This window comes from Crotalus tigris, unplaced genomic scaffold (genome assembly GCF_016545835.1).
Source record: "Crotalus tigris isolate CLP2741 ecotype Arizona unplaced genomic scaffold, ASM1654583v1 scf7180000024437.13266115, whole genome shotgun sequence".
Classification (NCBI taxonomy): domain Eukaryota; kingdom Metazoa; phylum Chordata; class Lepidosauria; order Squamata; family Viperidae; genus Crotalus; species Crotalus tigris.
Window position 1 is genome coordinate 10,616,617 of NW_024100606.1, and position 16,880 is coordinate 10,633,496.

The window sequence follows — 16,880 nt, forward strand, 5'->3', positions numbered from 1 at the left end:
CTCAGGTAAGACTCTTGTTGCTTTCAGAAACTTTCATTTGTGAAGACTGCAGCTGGGAAAAGGGGGGGAAACCCCCTCTTGGGCTGCTTATCTGTGTGACAAAGAAAATAAACTATTTTGAAACTGGCCTGCCTGGATTATGAATATAAATAATAACTGATTTTTAGAGCTGTGTCATGGAGCTATTTCCCTATAGAAGAAACATACATTATTGATTGAGATGATAGAATACTTTGGACTATAAACCTTTGATTGATGAACAATTTTTAGTTGCTCTTCTTTCTCTCTGGACAAAAACGATATGTTTTTCATTGGACAGAAAAATTTGAAAAATTCGAACTTTACTTATATTTCCTGAGGGAAGACTTAAAGACAGACTGATAGGCTGGCTGGATAATTAGGACTTCAAATGACAATTGACTAAAACTCTTAAAATTCCTAAATAGATTGGACTATAAAGACCACATACAAAAACAAAATGGATGTTCAATGCTTAGCTTCAAATGGTAAAAAACTATCCCTAACACCTGTCCCCAAAGTCCCCAGCTTGACATACCAACAAGAAAATGTTGATGAATTTCAGAAAAAAACTCTTTCTATGTTAAAATCAATACAAGAGACAATTGCCTTAGCTCATGATGAGACTAAAAATAACACAAAGGAGGTAAAAGAGCAATTCTTTAAATCTACAAACTCAGAAAATGACTACAAAGAAGGAACTGTAACCCAAAAAATAGAAGGAAAATCAGAGGAAGCAGATCAAAAGATGGAGCACCTAAAGAAGGGAATTAACAGACAGACTCAGACAAACAAAGAATTAGAAGATGTAACAATAATATCGGAAATGGAAAAGATATCTTTTGTCAAGATCTCAGAACACACTTGAGGATAAGAAAGAAGAGCTGATTGAATGGAAGATAGAGCTGTTAGGAGAATTGTGGGAAATTGGAGAAGGAGGGAGGCTGTTTAATGAATATCAATGGGCTGAGTATCCTTCCAAAAATACTTTAATCAAATTGCCTTTCTTATTTCAAACAATATACACAAATATAGAGCAAGAATTACTTGATGATTCAAATGCATTGACTTGGAAAGTTAGATGGCAAAGCAAAAAAGCTAGAGTAAGACTGAAGAAAATAGAGGTTTTGACCCATTAGATGGGATATTATACTATTAATCAGATGTTTGAACTTGGCTGAGAATAGATAATTATTAGAAATTGAAGTATTATTATAACTAGAAAGATAGGATTTATAACTAGAATATTATATTTTAGTATGCGAAGGGAAATATGAAAATGCTAAGAGGGTTTAAATAAGGGAAACTTTTGGTTACCAAAATGTAACTTATTATGAGAAATTATAAGCAATAGAGACATTTTGAACATTAATGGAAAATTAAAAATTTTTAAAAAGCGGGAAAAACAGGATATTAATTGAACAAAAGGATATTAAGTGCAAATGCAATTAAGATATATTTTGGTTAGAAAAGATATTTTAAACCAACATTATTGATATTATTAGGAAAATGTAACAAAGATATTGATATTCAATTGTATATGTATTAACAGCAATAAGAATTGTATTTGCCTAATGTGGGAAATGTGTACTACTGGAAGAAGAAAGGAAGCATTGGATGGTGTAATACTTGGCCTAGATTGAAGAAGTTAATATGTACCACTGAATTACTAATGGACCCAGGACAACACATTGTTTATTTAGTACTTATGATTGTAAAACTAGAAAATATATAAAATATTTATATATAAAAAAGTTGAGACCCTAGAAAGAATATAGAAAAAAACAACAAAGATGATAAGGGGTCTGGAGGCTAAACCATACAATGAACAATTCAAGGAACTAGGTACCATGTTTCCCCGAAAGTAAACCCACCCCAGAAAATAAATCCCAGATGATTTGGGGGGGGTAGGCCTAATATAAGCCCTCTCCCCGAAAGTAAGTCCTACTTTTTATATATAAATATTTTATTAATTTTCTATTTTTACAATCAAGTGATTAATTAAACAACAAGATGACTGAGTCTATTAGTAATTCCATGGTACATGTAAGCTTCTTCAAACTTAATCCAACATTACACCCTCCAATACATCCTCTTTTCTTCTGGTAATAGACATTTTTCCACACTAAGCAAATACAATTCTTATTGTTGTAAATAAATGTACATTTACCTATCAACATTTGTTATATTTTTCTAAAGGTGTCAATAATATCAATTTACAATATCTTTTATCCAAAGCGTATCTCAATTGTGTTTGCATTCAATATCCATTTATTTAGTCTATATCCTATTTTCGCTTTTTTCAGTTCTAATTCCCTTCTAGTAATAGACACTTTTCCACACTAAGCAAATACAGTTCTTATTATTGTAAGTAAATATATAATTGCCTGTCAACATTTATTATATTTTTCTAAAAGTATCAATAATATCAGTTTAAAATATTTTTTTCTAATCAAAACATATCTTAATTGCATTTGCATTCAATATCCATTTATTCAGCCTATATCCTATTTTTGCTTTTTACCATTTTAATTCCCCATCCATGTTCAAAATATTCCAATCATTTATAATTTCAAAACCAGTTATATTTGGATAACCAAAAGTTTCCCCTATTCAAAATTCTTAACATATTCTTATTTCCTTTTTCATACCAAGATATAATATTCTGATTACAAATCCTATCTATCTAATTATAATAATATTTCTATTTCTAGCAATCTATTCTTAACAATATTTAAACATCTAATTGATAATGTAACATCCATTTAACAAATGAAAGCTTCTGTTTCTTTCAGTCTTACTCTAGCTTTCTTCCTTTGCCAGCTAACTTTCCAAGTCAGTACATTTGGATCATCAAATAATTTTTTCTCTATTTTTGTATATATTATCTGATTCAAGAAAAGTAATTTAGTTAAAGTGTTTTTGGAAGAACTGGCCCATTGATATTCATTATACAGCCTCCCTCCTTCTCCAATTCCCCACAGTTCTATTGACAGTTTTCTGTTCCATTCCATTAGCTCTCCTTCCTTATTCTCCAGTATCTTCTGAAACCTTGGTTTGTACAATGTCTTTTCCATTTCCAATGTTATCATTGTGTCTTCTAAGTCTTCATTTATCTGAGTCTGGTCACAATTTTCTTCCTTCAGATCCTCAATACTTGTGTCAGCATTTTCTATTTTTCTTTCTGTTTTCTGAGTTGCTGGTTCCTTCTCTGTATTTATTTTCTGGGTTTGTAGATTTAAATTAGAAAATTGTTCTTTTATCTCCTTTGTGCTTCTTTTAACCTCATCACGAGTTAAAGCAATTGTTTCTTGTATTAATTTCAGCATACAGATAATTTCTTTCTGTGATTCATCAATATTTTCTTGGTAATTTGGCAAACTGAAGCTTCTGGAGACAGATGTTAAAGATGGTTTTTCACCATTTAGAGTTAAGCAGAAAACATCCATTTTATTTTTTGTAAGTAAAAAACATGGTATATTTATCTAACAAAAAGAAGGATTAGGGATGGTATGATAGCAGTACTTTAGTCTGCCCTTTAAGTAAACTTAACAGGATCGACCTATTCTTCAAAGCACCTGAGGGCAGGACAAGAAGTAATTGGTGGAAGAGCATTAAATAGAGATCCAATCTAGAACTAAGGAGAAATTTTCTGACAGTGAAAACAATTAATCAGTTACTCCAGGACGTTGTGGATGCTCCAACACTGGAGGGTTTCAAGTAGAGAGTGGACAGCACTTTGTTCAGAATTCTATAAAGTCTCCTTCTCAAGTAGAGGGTTGGACTAGAAGGCTTCTAAGGTCCCTTCCAATCCTATTCTATGTTCTAAGGAATCCACATCCTTTCTATTAAAATATTTGCAAATCTTAGTATTTCTTCAATAATTGTTTCTTCTACTTGTTTTAAAATAAAATCAGATATTATAATTAGTGAATGGAAACACTTACCTAGTTGCAAACAAGCTAGTGATGCCTTTGGCCAACTCATCTTTGATGAGGCTTCAAAGTGATAGCAATGACCGCGGAATGGAATCCAAGATTTTTCCACTGTAAGTGGGCAGTTTCCTGGTTCTTGGGGTGGAACAGTAGGTGGAAACACTGTTTTTAAAAAACAATATAATTTTTAATTCTAATTAATTTGTTTTACTTAAAAGATTATTATGAGGAACCTTATCAAAACTACAGTGTTTTCTAGTAAGCATCCTTGTCCTAGATAGATAGATAGATAGATAGATAGATAGATAGATAGATAGATAGATAGATAGATAGATAGATAGATAGATAGAGCTTTAATTAGGTGGTTGTGGTCACTACCTTCACACTTCTATAAATATACACTCCCTGATATATGCACTGGTAGGTGTACAGCAGACACAAGACCCATGGGTTGGATGCGGCCCGAGAAGAGGTTTCATGTGGCCTGCGAAGCCATCCTGGAAACAGTGAGGGAATGGCCCCCACTGCCTTGGCCCTGGCCCAGGCCAGTTGGGAGCCAATGTACAATTTTGTGCTGGCCATGTATAGTGAAATATATTCAGTCTTACTCCACAAGGCCATCTGGAACAGCAAGGAACCAACCCCTGTCGTGTCAGCTCCCCACCTGGGTGCATGCTGGGGAGATGTCACCCTTTGTGAGGAATGAAGAAATGAACTCTCTCTTGGAAGTAGCCAGCAAATGGCCCTCACCTATTTCACATATCCGGCTTGATGGGCTCCAGGGAGGGGTTTCTGCAGGCAGTGGGGCGCTCTCCTCACAGCACCAAGAGGCTAAGCCTGGTGGTGCAATTCCCAAAAGAAGTGCGACACAACCCAGCCCCCAGCCTGCCCAGTTTCGGCAGGCAGCAAGGTGCTCTCCTCATAGCACCGAGAGGCTGAGCCGGACAGCAGAAATTCAAAAAGAAGCACGAGGCCACCCAGCTCCCAGCCTGCCCAGTTTTGGCAGGCAGCGGGGTGCTCTCCTCACAGCACCAAGACCTGAGCTGGGTGGCACGAATCTGATGAGAAGTGCAATGCTGCCTAGCACCCAGCCTGCCCAGTTTCAGCAGGGAACAAGGTGCAAAGCTGGCAAGTTTCACACGTCCCGGCTCAATCTCTCAGTGCTGTGAGGAAAGCGCCCTGCTGCCTGCCGAAACCAGGCAGCCCACGCTACCATCCAGCCACTTCCCCCCCCCCCCCGCATGGCCTGAGAGGAACAGTGAGGCTCCTCCAGTGGACCATGCCTTGGCACTTGCCCTGGTCCCAATCCCTTCTGACAGAGACCCTCAGATCTGTCCCACTCCTGCCCAGGCCCCCACAGGCACCCTTGACGCGAATGATATAGAGCTAGCCACGCCCACCCAGTAGGCCACACCCATTCTATCCACTCCCACCCAGTAGGCCACACCCACCCTGGTCACACTCACCTGGCCCCCCCGAGGGCAACCGCAATGCTGATGCGGCCCTCAATGAAATTGAGTTTGACACCCCTGGTGTACAGTTATCCCTAATATGCTCTTTTTTGACAAACGGTCATTGAGTCCAAATATAGACCACAAAACTGAAAGAATGCAGCATGTGAAAAATAATTGTGTTCCAATCTGTAAATAGTCTTTTCATGTCTAACTATTTAAAGGGCAGACTAAATTTGCCAGTCTCTTTCCTCCTTAAACACTGTTATAGTTCACAAATTGACTTAACTAGTATATAAAGGCAGAGGTCTTCCCATCCAGATGAGGTTTAAGGGGCAGGTCTTCTCCTAAACATCATCTGAGCTGTATAGTTGCGTTTATTTATTTTACATAGTAGAATTTTATCTTCCTTTTATTACTTTACAGATAGCTCAAAATGACAAACATATCTAATACTACTTATTCCCCTTATTTTCCCCACAACAACAACTCTGTAAAGTGAATTGGACTAAGAGAGAGAGTGCAAAGACACATAGCTGGCTTTTGTGCCTAAAGCAGGATTAGAACTCTTAGTCATCTGGTTTCCAGACCACTACATCTCCAGTCTGTGATTTCTTTAAATTTTTGCAAGCTAAATCATGAATACCCCTACATCATAAGAGTAAAATTTGGAATTCCCCACATTACTGAATTACAATTCTTAGCAAGCATTAATGTTATTCATGATGGTTAAGTCTGCTTGGCATGTGGTTCAGTAACATGTTCCTATGTCCACTCTACAATATACCCAAAGACTTTTTAAATGAGACCTGTGCAAAATTTCACAGCTTAAATGGAGGTATATTCCCTGCAAAAAGTAACCTGGATGTCTACTGCACTGTTTCTAAGTTATTTGTGGCACTTCAACATACCTACAAGATGCCAAGGCTGGAGAAAACTGCTTTAGTCTGAATATGAAACCATTAAGAAAAAGCTTTACCTATCTCTAACTTACCCTTGGGATATTTGCAAAGAGGAAAATATTTTCTATTGCATGAGTCTGTCTTCCAGGTCCCATCCAAATCCATATAAACACAGCCTAATTTTTGTTTTGGTTCATTTGCTGCCCATTTAGTATATTTCATCCGGAACTTATCAATCCATATGTATTGTCCACCAGTCTAAAAAACAAACAAACAAAAAACACACATTGAATGAGAGACATGTTTCTTATAAGACATCACTAATCTGAGTATATTGCACTTTTGATGTGTGTCGTTGTGCCCACAGTAAAAAATGACAATAAAGTTTATCTGATCTTATCTGATCTAGGAATGTTACATTATTGCTTCACCCGAAATAGATCTCGTCAGAATTTAGTTTTTATTTGCAGTAACAACAGCAATCCAATTTGAAATATAAGTATTAAAGTAAATGCAATGTAGGTTGTTTTTATGGATGATTTCACAACAACACTAAGCCTTCATGTTTGCTGTCATAAATCAAGAGAAGTCTTTGGTTCCAAATTCCAATTTCCAATAATTTGCCAAATGCTCATGGACTCACATAATAAATTTAGCTTTCAGCAAACTCCGACTTGGTTAAAAGTTTTGAGAGGTAGAAAGAACAAGAACTGCTTCAGAATAATGTTTGCTTACTTTATTATTTTGTCTATTCTGAGAATCCACGTGCTATATATTCATATTGTTTGAACCTGGCCATTAAGAGCATGTTTAACAAGTAACTAATTCAAAATACTGGCATAATACCAATATGTTTCTGGGTGCAATTCAAGGTGCTGGTAATTACCTATAAAACCCTACATAGCTTGGGAATCTGAGGGATCGCCTTTTTCCTGTCCAAGAGTTTCTACCTATCCTGTTAGATCAAATAGGATGGACATGCTGCAGATCCAACCAGCCAAAGAATTTCAGCTGACGGGAACTTGAAGAAGATGAGCAGAGCAAATCCCATCCGGAGAGTAGAATGGCCCTAGCTCTATTAGCCTTCTACAAAGCTTTAAAGACCTCGCTATGCTCCTGAGCCTACATTCGCCAAGGCCCCCGCCTCCTGAATATATTGTAAACAGGCCATATGTTTTGGTTTGAATGAACCTGAATTAAATATTTTAATGGCTTTTGCTGTTTTAAAATATTTTTTACAATTTTAATTGTAATATGTTTCGGAATTGTGAGCCACCCAGAGTCACTTTCTGAGACGGGTGGCTATAGAAATCAAATCAAATGAATCAATCAATAAATAAATAAATAAATATCAGTATGTGTAAATTCAGGCTCTAGTCTGCGAGGGCAAAGTCATATTAGACTGACTGGAAGGTATAGCAAATACTCATTTCATTCATCTACCGTAGTTTTCTAATTTTCATTTCTACTAAATGGAACAACTGCCCCCCAAATTAATAGCATATTCTCGTATGCTCCAAAATAAATAAACAAATAGAAATTTGAATAGATGGAACTTTGTGGACTGATACAAGCTGCATTTACCAGATTACTGTTGAGGCCAAGCCACACAATCCTTTTTTGTTTTAGTATTTTTAGCCAGAGATATGAGAGGCCAAAGGGATCTAAAATGCTAGCAAGACTCGAGTCTCTCCTGTCACAACTTTTCTTTGCATCTTCCCATGTCATTTTGGCTTCAATGATGAAGTAGCTGCTATTTCTATAATGGAAACGCTGCTCTGGGGTGGTGGATGGAAGAAAAGAGTATTTGGGGTCTACAAAAGAAAAAGAATATTGTAAGGCTCTTTTCAAAAATATGAAGACATAAAATGCAAAAATGAGAAAACCCCTTTTTAGACATATAGTGGAAATGACATCTGAGGCAAATTGACGTTTGTTTTGGGAAAGGTCAGCATAAAATGGGAAATGTGTTTTCAAGGTCAAAACAAATAGCCCCACTTGAAACACTTTCAGGTATTTTGATCATAGAAAATCCTTGGTTTGGTTTGGTTTTTAATTTCATGATCAGGTAATAAAGATGATACCCCCACACTTTTGGGCTGGACTAATGCATGGGATTGTAGATCACTCAGCAGTCAGTTAATTCCAACTGCAGCAGTTTAAGTGATGGGCTTAACTTAGTTACTGTTGATATTTTTACTTTAAGAGCAGCACTAGTTACTAAGTGCAATTCAAGATGGTAATTGTCACTCTTAAAGCCCTGCATGGACCAGGACTTAATTATCTTTGCGATCATTTGCTATGAATAAAGGTTTGCCTATCTGGTGAGATCTGGTAAACCAAATTTGCTTTAGGTCTCATCACCAAGGACAACATGGGAGAACATTCTCCCTGCTCACGTCGCTTCTCCGGTACAGCATACAGTACAGTCAGGTTGAAGGCTGCCCCATCCTTGCTAGTAATTCACAAAATAAATGAAGTACTCGTAGATAGTGACTGATGAAATTTTATATTAATGTATCATGCATTTTGACTTTATTATTGCATTAATCAAATGTTATGCTTCTCAGTCATATTTCATCTGGAAAGGCATGTAAGTCTTAGTAAATAAATAAAACATCTAATTATTATTCTGCACCATGGTTATGGTCTGAGATCAAAGACCATCATAGTCTGGTAGTTGTATTGAAACATTGGGGGGGGGAAATCAGAGAAATTTAAAACAAAATGTGCTTTTCTTTTCAGAAATTAAACAGCGGCAAGGAGGCAAAAATAGGCAAAATACTCACGAGTGTTAGTTTGGCATATGTATCCTTTCTTATAGTAGCAATAACTATTTCTCCATAAGCCTGCACTTTTGTAAGGCGACGATTTCATTGTAATACAATCTTCCTGTGTGAAATGAAAACCATTAATGTTGAAAATGGTATGGATAAACTGCTTAATTTCTCAATCATAAAAATTCAGCAGCCATGGGCAAGCAGGGAAAGTTGATGGAGAGGGTTACATGGAGTCCTCAATTTACAACCACTTGTTTATTGATCATTTTAAGTTACAACAGTCCTGAAAAAACTGACTTATGAACCGTCCTCACAACCACTGCAGCATTTCTCCATAGTCATGTGATCCAGATTGAGACACATGGTAATCAACATATATTTACACTGTTACAGTATCCTTGGGTCATGTGATCACCATGTGCAATCTTTCCAACAGGCTTCTGCCAAGGAAAGTCAATGGGAAAGGCGGATTCACTTAGTGATGACAGGATTCACTTAACAACTGCAGTGATTTGTTTAATAACCCTGATGAAAAAAAACTGGGCAAGATTCACTTTAACAATCACCTTACTTAGCAATGGAATTTCTGGTTCCAATTGTGGCTGTAAATTAAGAACCTCCTGTACAGAAGGAGTCACCATGGTTTCTGGCAGTGGGGAAAAGCAAGAATGTTGCATGCCCATGATGTCAGCAATGTGCTGCAAATGGTAAATCCCACCCACCCAATCCCCCAATCGTAACTCAGCATAGCTCCACAGGATGTTCCTGGAAACACATTTGGATGTATTTGTCAAGAGATGACAAATCTGGGATAGAATAAAGAAATATCATTTGTAATAGCTGCTCTTATACTGTATGCTACCTTATTACAAGATCTGCTATACACCAAGGCAATTCACAAAAGTAGCCTATTTGTTTTCCTCACAGAAAGCATTGGTCAAGATCAGTTTTTCCCTGGGTAACAATAAGAATAGTCACCTGCCCAGTTGCTATCCTTAATTGTTTTGTCCAGTCTGCAGGATACCCCTCACTTGTCCCTCCAAGCTGATTGTTTGGATCAGCAAGCTAGCTAGCAGATTCTGGGAATTGAAACTGTCTCTTCTTACAGTTGCCAAGATTGAGAAAAACTAGCTTACTGTAGATCCTACTCTCAAAGGAAGTAACTTGAGATTCAATTTTCAATATTGCCTCTGCTGATTTATTCTGCTGATAGAGATGTGCAAGCTGAAAGGTGCTTCAGACTGCATGGGATGCTAACATACCCCCTGTCTGTAACTCCTTAAAGCAGCCATATTTTTTCCTATGATTGCCTAACTGCCCTCTGCGATTGCAGCATAATTCTGAGAAAAAGCATACATCTAGTTTTAGAAACTGTAAAGGAGTATATTTTTCTGTACTCCTACGTCTATGTAAGAGAACATCTGCCTTCAAATTTAAATCAAAACAAAACAAACCAATAACCACTTGTAGTTCATTAAATTATTTTGCCTACTTATGTTGCTTTTTTTCTTCTAATCATGTGGCACCAATTTCAGACTCATATAACAGAGGTTGAGGGGAAGAAGATGAAGCAAGGAAATTGGGAGAAGTTTTCAGATTCCATCATGTAGTCAAATACCTACACTGCTTTGTCCAAAACTCAGTGGGAAACCTTTATCCCAGTTGGTGTAACGGACTCCTCTTCCATCTGTCCAGAGGTACATTTGATCCTCATTGATGTCATTTAGTCCTATCCATACATCACTTTGGAATTTATTTAAATGGAAGGTGAGAAAGGCTAAAAAGAAAAAGTAGTGGGAGAAGAATGATCAGAGAAAGTAGACATACCTAATATTTGGGACAGCATGAAACTAAAGCAAATACTTCACTAAATAAAGAATTCTGAAATGAATTAAAACATATTGAAAAGTAGACTTAAATAAATGCATGATGAGTATTTGAAACAAACTCACTGAAGTTTGAAATTTGATTTGGAAAATGTACCAGGCTTTGTGGGAAATGAATAAGCACACCATGAATGTTATAATTCCACTAAGATACTAACTGCTTTTAGATACAGAAGTTTGCCATTAGTAACACAAGTGAGCTCAAGCTTTTATAATGTATATGAACAACATATTTATTTAGGTACTGATTAAAATATTTTAATCTCGCTTTGATCCTAGAGGAATACAACTGAATAATAAAACATATGTGTATGTGTGTGTGTGTGTTGTATGTGTGTTATCAATTTGTAGGGCACCTTTGATCATAAAAGCAGCTCTAAATGATTTACACATTATATGACTGCAAAAATCTGTAAATATTATGGCTGTGTAAATATTTGGAAAGTGATGTGTTTGAGTGTTCAAGAGCACATAAAATATCTTCTTTTTTTTTTCAAATTGTTAAAGCAGCCATGTCTATTTCGGAACTGTTCCTAGCTGTCTTAGCCTCCTGAATGGCCAACGGGGAAAATGCAAAGCAAAGCAAATATTTTGCACAGCTCTAATAAATATATACAACAGGTACATTCCTTTCCTCCTTTGTTTTTAGTATGAAAGGGAACATCTGAAACTTTTTTCTGTAATTTCTATCAAATCACAATTTTCCATTTTATCTTAAAGATGCAAAATGACTTTTACAATTATATTTGCTTGGGGGCAAACACAGGTTTACCATTATCTGTATGTAATAGTAAGAAAATCAAGGAGGAGGAAGAAAATAGCTGTACTAGCAGTAGTAAGAAGCGAGAAAATATGAATTAAGGTATTATAACTTCTCATTTAAAATTCTGGGTTCAAACTAGTATTGTAAGACTCCATCAAAGTGGTCCGGTGGTTTCATTAATGGCATATTCATCCCATAAAACATAATCACCCCAAAGATGATGTAAACTTTCACAAATAAGTAAACTTTTATTAATTGATACGGTGCTTATATACCTTGTACCCTTTCATTGAGTATTGTAACCAGGTTTCCTCCAGTTTCATAATCCTGACAAGCTTTCCGTGCATTTTTCCAATTTTTTCCATCTTCTTGATTAAATCCAAAAAATTTATAGCACTTTTTATATAAAAAAAATCCAAATGCAAGGATAGAGATAAATAAAATTAAAAGTTTATTTCATTATTATTTTAGAAATTTATATAGTCACAGACAATAAAAGCAATACATAACATACAATTTAAAAACCAAATAGCCAGGAAAACAGCATTAGTTAGAAGTCAAACACACCACCCTCTTTGTCATTCTTTTTTGATCCCAGCCTGGGGGAAAAGCCAGATTATCTAAATGGAGACCACATAGATCTCCACTGGGAGAGTCTTCCAGAGAGCCATATTTGCAACAGAGAACAATCTCACAAGTGCTTTTCTAAGTACACTCACTAGATTATGAGTAGCAGCATCCAGTTCTTGATTGATTAGATTTTTATCCCACCTTAATTTATAAGTAACTCAAACTGGAGAACATTCATAGTATTCCTTTCTGTTCTTATTTTCCCCACAACAACAATCCTGTGAGGTGGATTGGGCCAGGAAAAAGGCCCAAAGTCATCTAACCAGCTTTAATGCCTAAGGGAGGGTTAGAACTTAGTGTCCTGGTTTCTAGACCAGATCTTAATCATTATACCAAATTGGCTTTATTAGAAAATTATGGTTGATTTTGAAAAATCGGATCTGATTGGTACTTGGAAACTGACATGTGTCTTCTATTGGGAAATCCAAAAAGATCCCAGAAAACCACTAGGACAGTGTGTTTCCTTATAGCTACCAAATAAACTGGAGGAACTGATATTGGTACCTATGGATGGAGGAGCAAAGAGGGCCAAACCAATAAAAGCTGTGTAATAATGCAAACCCTATCCATTTTTATACAGTATATGCATTGTAATGGTGCACATATGGATGAATACACTGAGCTTGCAGAATGATAATGTTTACACTGCTTTTGCCATTTCAAGAAAAGTAGCAAGTACCTTCCAACTAAGTTATTCTGTTATTTTGTGAATGCCATTGGGACTCAAGTTTAATGTGAAGGAGTCTTGTAATGGTATGTGGGAAAGACCTTGGGAAACTGTGTTTGTGAAGAGATGCTCAGAGACAACACAGCTATTGCTGGATAATGGGCAGACCAAGAGACTCAGAAGGGTCTCTACGTAAGTTCTTGATTAGTAAAGGTAATAATTGTACTTTCAGATTTGCAAGATTCTATTAATGTAGCTTTACCATAAAGTAGAATTAGTTTATCTAGTCATGTATACTGTCTAGTATATATGGTAAGGCTGATGAGCATTTACCTTTATTTTATGTATATATGCACAAAATTCCTCTGTGATGCCATCTTATTAAGGCATTTATTTTAATTGTGTAAAAAAATCTTCCATAGAAAGTCCCTCTCATCTTGTTATCTTTTCGTTTCTTGGAGCAATTCTTTTTTAAAAAGGAAATAATTACTATACCTTGTTTTCAAACAAAAGCCAAGATTCAGCACATCCTCCTTGAAAAGAAGGTGGTGTGGGGGCAACAGTTACATTGACTGAGTTGATATGTCGTTCACATATGAAAGAAGATGGATAGCCACAGTTTATATCATTCCAAAGTCCTAAGCAAGAGAAAAGAAATGGTTGAATGTGAGCAGGGGAAGAGGACCAAAAGGTGATCAAACAGTCAAGAAGGTAAGAACAACCTTGCAACCAAAGCCTCACACATTTCTAATGTGTCAGGACAATAGCTAAAATCAAAAGTCACCTACTGCTTCATGAGCTGCTATTGCATCCATTGATAAACAAGGAGATCATTAGAGGAGTATCTATCTACAAAAATCCACAAAGCTAGATACACCCATGCTAGAAGTGAATTGAGGTCACTATATTGGTGGGTGTCTCACAAGACAGCATTGTCTCCAGATGCCTATTAGCCTGCATGATACACAGACTCTCTAAGACTAAGTCTTGTCCCATTTGTAGTAAGGAACTGATTCCTTTCTTTTTTATTTGCTATTAAACAGTAACATTATTTTAGTTCTTAAGAAACTACTGGAAAGATACAAGTTAAATGCTGAGTGACTAATGGAATTCCAGATTCTATAACCATATATTCTGAGCTCAGGTTATTAAAAAGACATTTCAAACACAACGGACTGTTGGCTAAATAATTAGAAAGACTATGTGACCAGCACTTGAAACAAAATCAAACATTCATATGTTAAATAGTACTGCAGAGAATCAAACAGCTTCTTCCTTCAGCCAATCAGCCAGTCCAAATTCCTTTCAGATTTGGGAAAAGAGCCACAGCTTGCTGTCCAATCTATAGACGTGAATGTCCTAAAAACAGCATGTTAGCTTGAGTCACATTGAAATAACGTATGCATATTACAACTGCTTTTCTAAAGCCATATCCTGGTAGAAGACAACATTAGTGATATAGATGTATTGTGATTAACCAGACTGCATGACATCTCTATTGATCAATTTGGGAGTCACAGAATATTTTGAAAAGTAGACTTCACTGCAACTCCAGATGTACTAATCTCCAATTCAGGAATTGCAGCAGCTAAATAAATCAAAACAATGCTCCTCAGCAATGATTAGCAAATTAGGAAAGTGATTTTTTTTCCAGACCAGAGCAGCAGCTAAACCAAAAGGAAATATCACAATGACCTCCAAGTTTAGGGAAAGACTAGAACTAGTAAAAGTCATACTCTCAAGAAAATGTGAGACAGCCTTGGAAAAAGTAGAGAAGAATCTAGAGATGTTGAGAATGTTATAACCCCAGCACAGTTTATCAAGGCCTTGACAAAGTCTCAATCCTATAGTGCAAAAATACATTTTCCCATATTCAAAGTCTTTTGTTATATGTATCCTGACAATTATTGATTGCAAGATATTGAAACACGCAAAAGGCACATTTATTACATGCTACTGGGCCTGTATCAGTGGTGGGATTCAGCCAGTTCGCACCAATTTGGCAGAACTGGTAGCTAATTTTTTGTTGCTCAGGCCTAGAATGGACTTCCGAAAGGGGCATCCACACAGAGAACCAGTTGTTCATATATTTGAATCCCACCACTGACCCGTATGCTTCTTTACTGTATACAGGTAGTCATTGACTTACAACCATTCACTTAGTGACTGTTCAAAGTTATAATGGCACTGAAAAAGTGACTTATAACCTGTCCTCACATTTATGATCATTGCAGCATCCCTACATGATCATACTTTGGGCTCTTGTCAACCAGCATGTATTTACAATGGTCACACTGTCCTGGGATCATGTGGTCACAATTTGTGACCTTTCCAAACAGCTTCTGACAAACAAAGTTAATGAGGGAAACTAGATTCATTTAATGACTCTGTGATTCACTTAAATAGCCAAAGGCCAAAAAAATGGCCATACTCACTTAATTATTGCCTTGCTTAGCAAAAGAAATTCTGATCCCAAGTGTGTTCATAAGTCAAGGACTACCTGCATATATTTATTTTTATATATATATATATATATATATATATATATATATATATATATATATATATATATATATATATATATTCTGCATTGTGAAGTAAGTCATCATTACTAAAACCATGCATTTAGGATGCATACAGAAACACATCAGAAACTGGTATTGTCAACTAGCAAACCACATACCTGTATTCCTATAAATGACCACACAGTTTTCATCGTTGTTTGCAAAGTTAGGTTCATGTGGTGCCCAGGCAACATACTGGACAGGAGTTCTATCCATCCAGCTTTAAGAAAAGTTAACATGTTATTGTTAATCAATGTAAAAGCAAAGGCTCCCATTAGAACTGTGTTTCTCAAACTTGCCAACTCTAACATGTATGGACTTCAATTTCCAGAATTCCCCAACCAGCGTTCCCCAACCAGAATTCTGAGAGTTGAAATGCACACAATTTAAAGTTGCCAAATTGAAAAACACTGCATCATAATGACACCATGCAGAGGGAATCCTTTAACCTACTGGAAACCATGGATGGAAACTAAACAAGTAGAGAAGCAACCTACAACTAAGGAGAAATTTCTAGACAGCTTGAACAATTAATCAATGGAACAACCTGCCTCCAGAAGCTGTGAATGCTCCAATACTGGAAGTTTATAAGAAGAGACTGGACAATTATTTGTTTGAAATGGTATAGAGTTTCCTGCCTGAGCAGAAGGGTTAGACAAGGAGGTTCTTACCAAGTCTGTTATTCTGTTACTCCCCACATGGGGTAGTAAGGACAGTATGTCTTGTGAACTAGTCCAATGTATTGGGCTTTCCTGGATGAAAATCCTAATTGTCTGTCTGAGGATAACAAAATAAGCAAAAAAAAAAAACATCCTCATATAATAAAATGCAGTGTTTTCTGTTTGCTCACCTGACTACTTTATCAAGGCTCAGGTACAGTCCAATGAAATAACTATTCACCTGTTCGTTTTGTAAGATCTAAAGAATCAAAACAAAAGACCGTCACATATATTTGTAGCCTGGGAATTATGTCTCAAGCAAGAATATATTAAGCTTTAAGAAATTATTTTAGAAAACAGCATTGTTCCTTTAAGAACAAAGCTAATAATCCAATAATTGGCTCCTAATTTTTTTTAATGACCCTGTAATCCCTTGATTTGAGGTGGAGTCAGGGCAATTGAATGGAGCTGAGTATTTACTGGTTATTGGTTCCTAAATAAAAGTAGAAAAATATCAGGCAGGGAAATTGGTTAAACACCCCAACTCCAGCCTTTTCTTCTTACATTCCATAATATGGATTTTCTGTAACTTTTAGCAATGGTCATTGCTTTAGCACAGACATCT

At 36.3% G+C, this 16,880-nt stretch overlaps 1 protein-coding gene across 2 annotated transcripts in view; it reads right to left on the reverse strand.

Moving 5' to 3' along the window:
• LOC120302670 (macrophage mannose receptor 1-like) overlaps window positions 1-16,880 on the reverse strand; it is a 72,145-nt gene that overhangs the window by 11,182 nt on the left and 44,083 nt on the right. For both annotated transcript variants that reach the window (XM_039331462.1, XM_039331463.1), the window contains exons 18-26: window positions 16,447-16,514; window positions 15,716-15,816; window positions 13,528-13,670; window positions 12,011-12,131; window positions 10,709-10,863; window positions 9,096-9,198; window positions 7,891-8,120; window positions 6,399-6,564; window positions 3,966-4,115 (exon numbers count right to left, since the gene is read on the reverse strand). In XM_039331462.1, coding sequence (XP_039187396.1) covers window positions 3,966-4,115; window positions 6,399-6,564; window positions 7,891-8,120; window positions 9,096-9,198; window positions 10,709-10,863; window positions 12,011-12,131; window positions 13,528-13,670; window positions 15,716-15,816; window positions 16,447-16,514 — 1,237 coding nt within the window. The remainder of the gene's footprint in view (window positions 1-3,965; window positions 4,116-6,398; window positions 6,565-7,890; window positions 8,121-9,095; window positions 9,199-10,708; window positions 10,864-12,010; window positions 12,132-13,527; window positions 13,671-15,715; window positions 15,817-16,446; window positions 16,515-16,880) is intronic.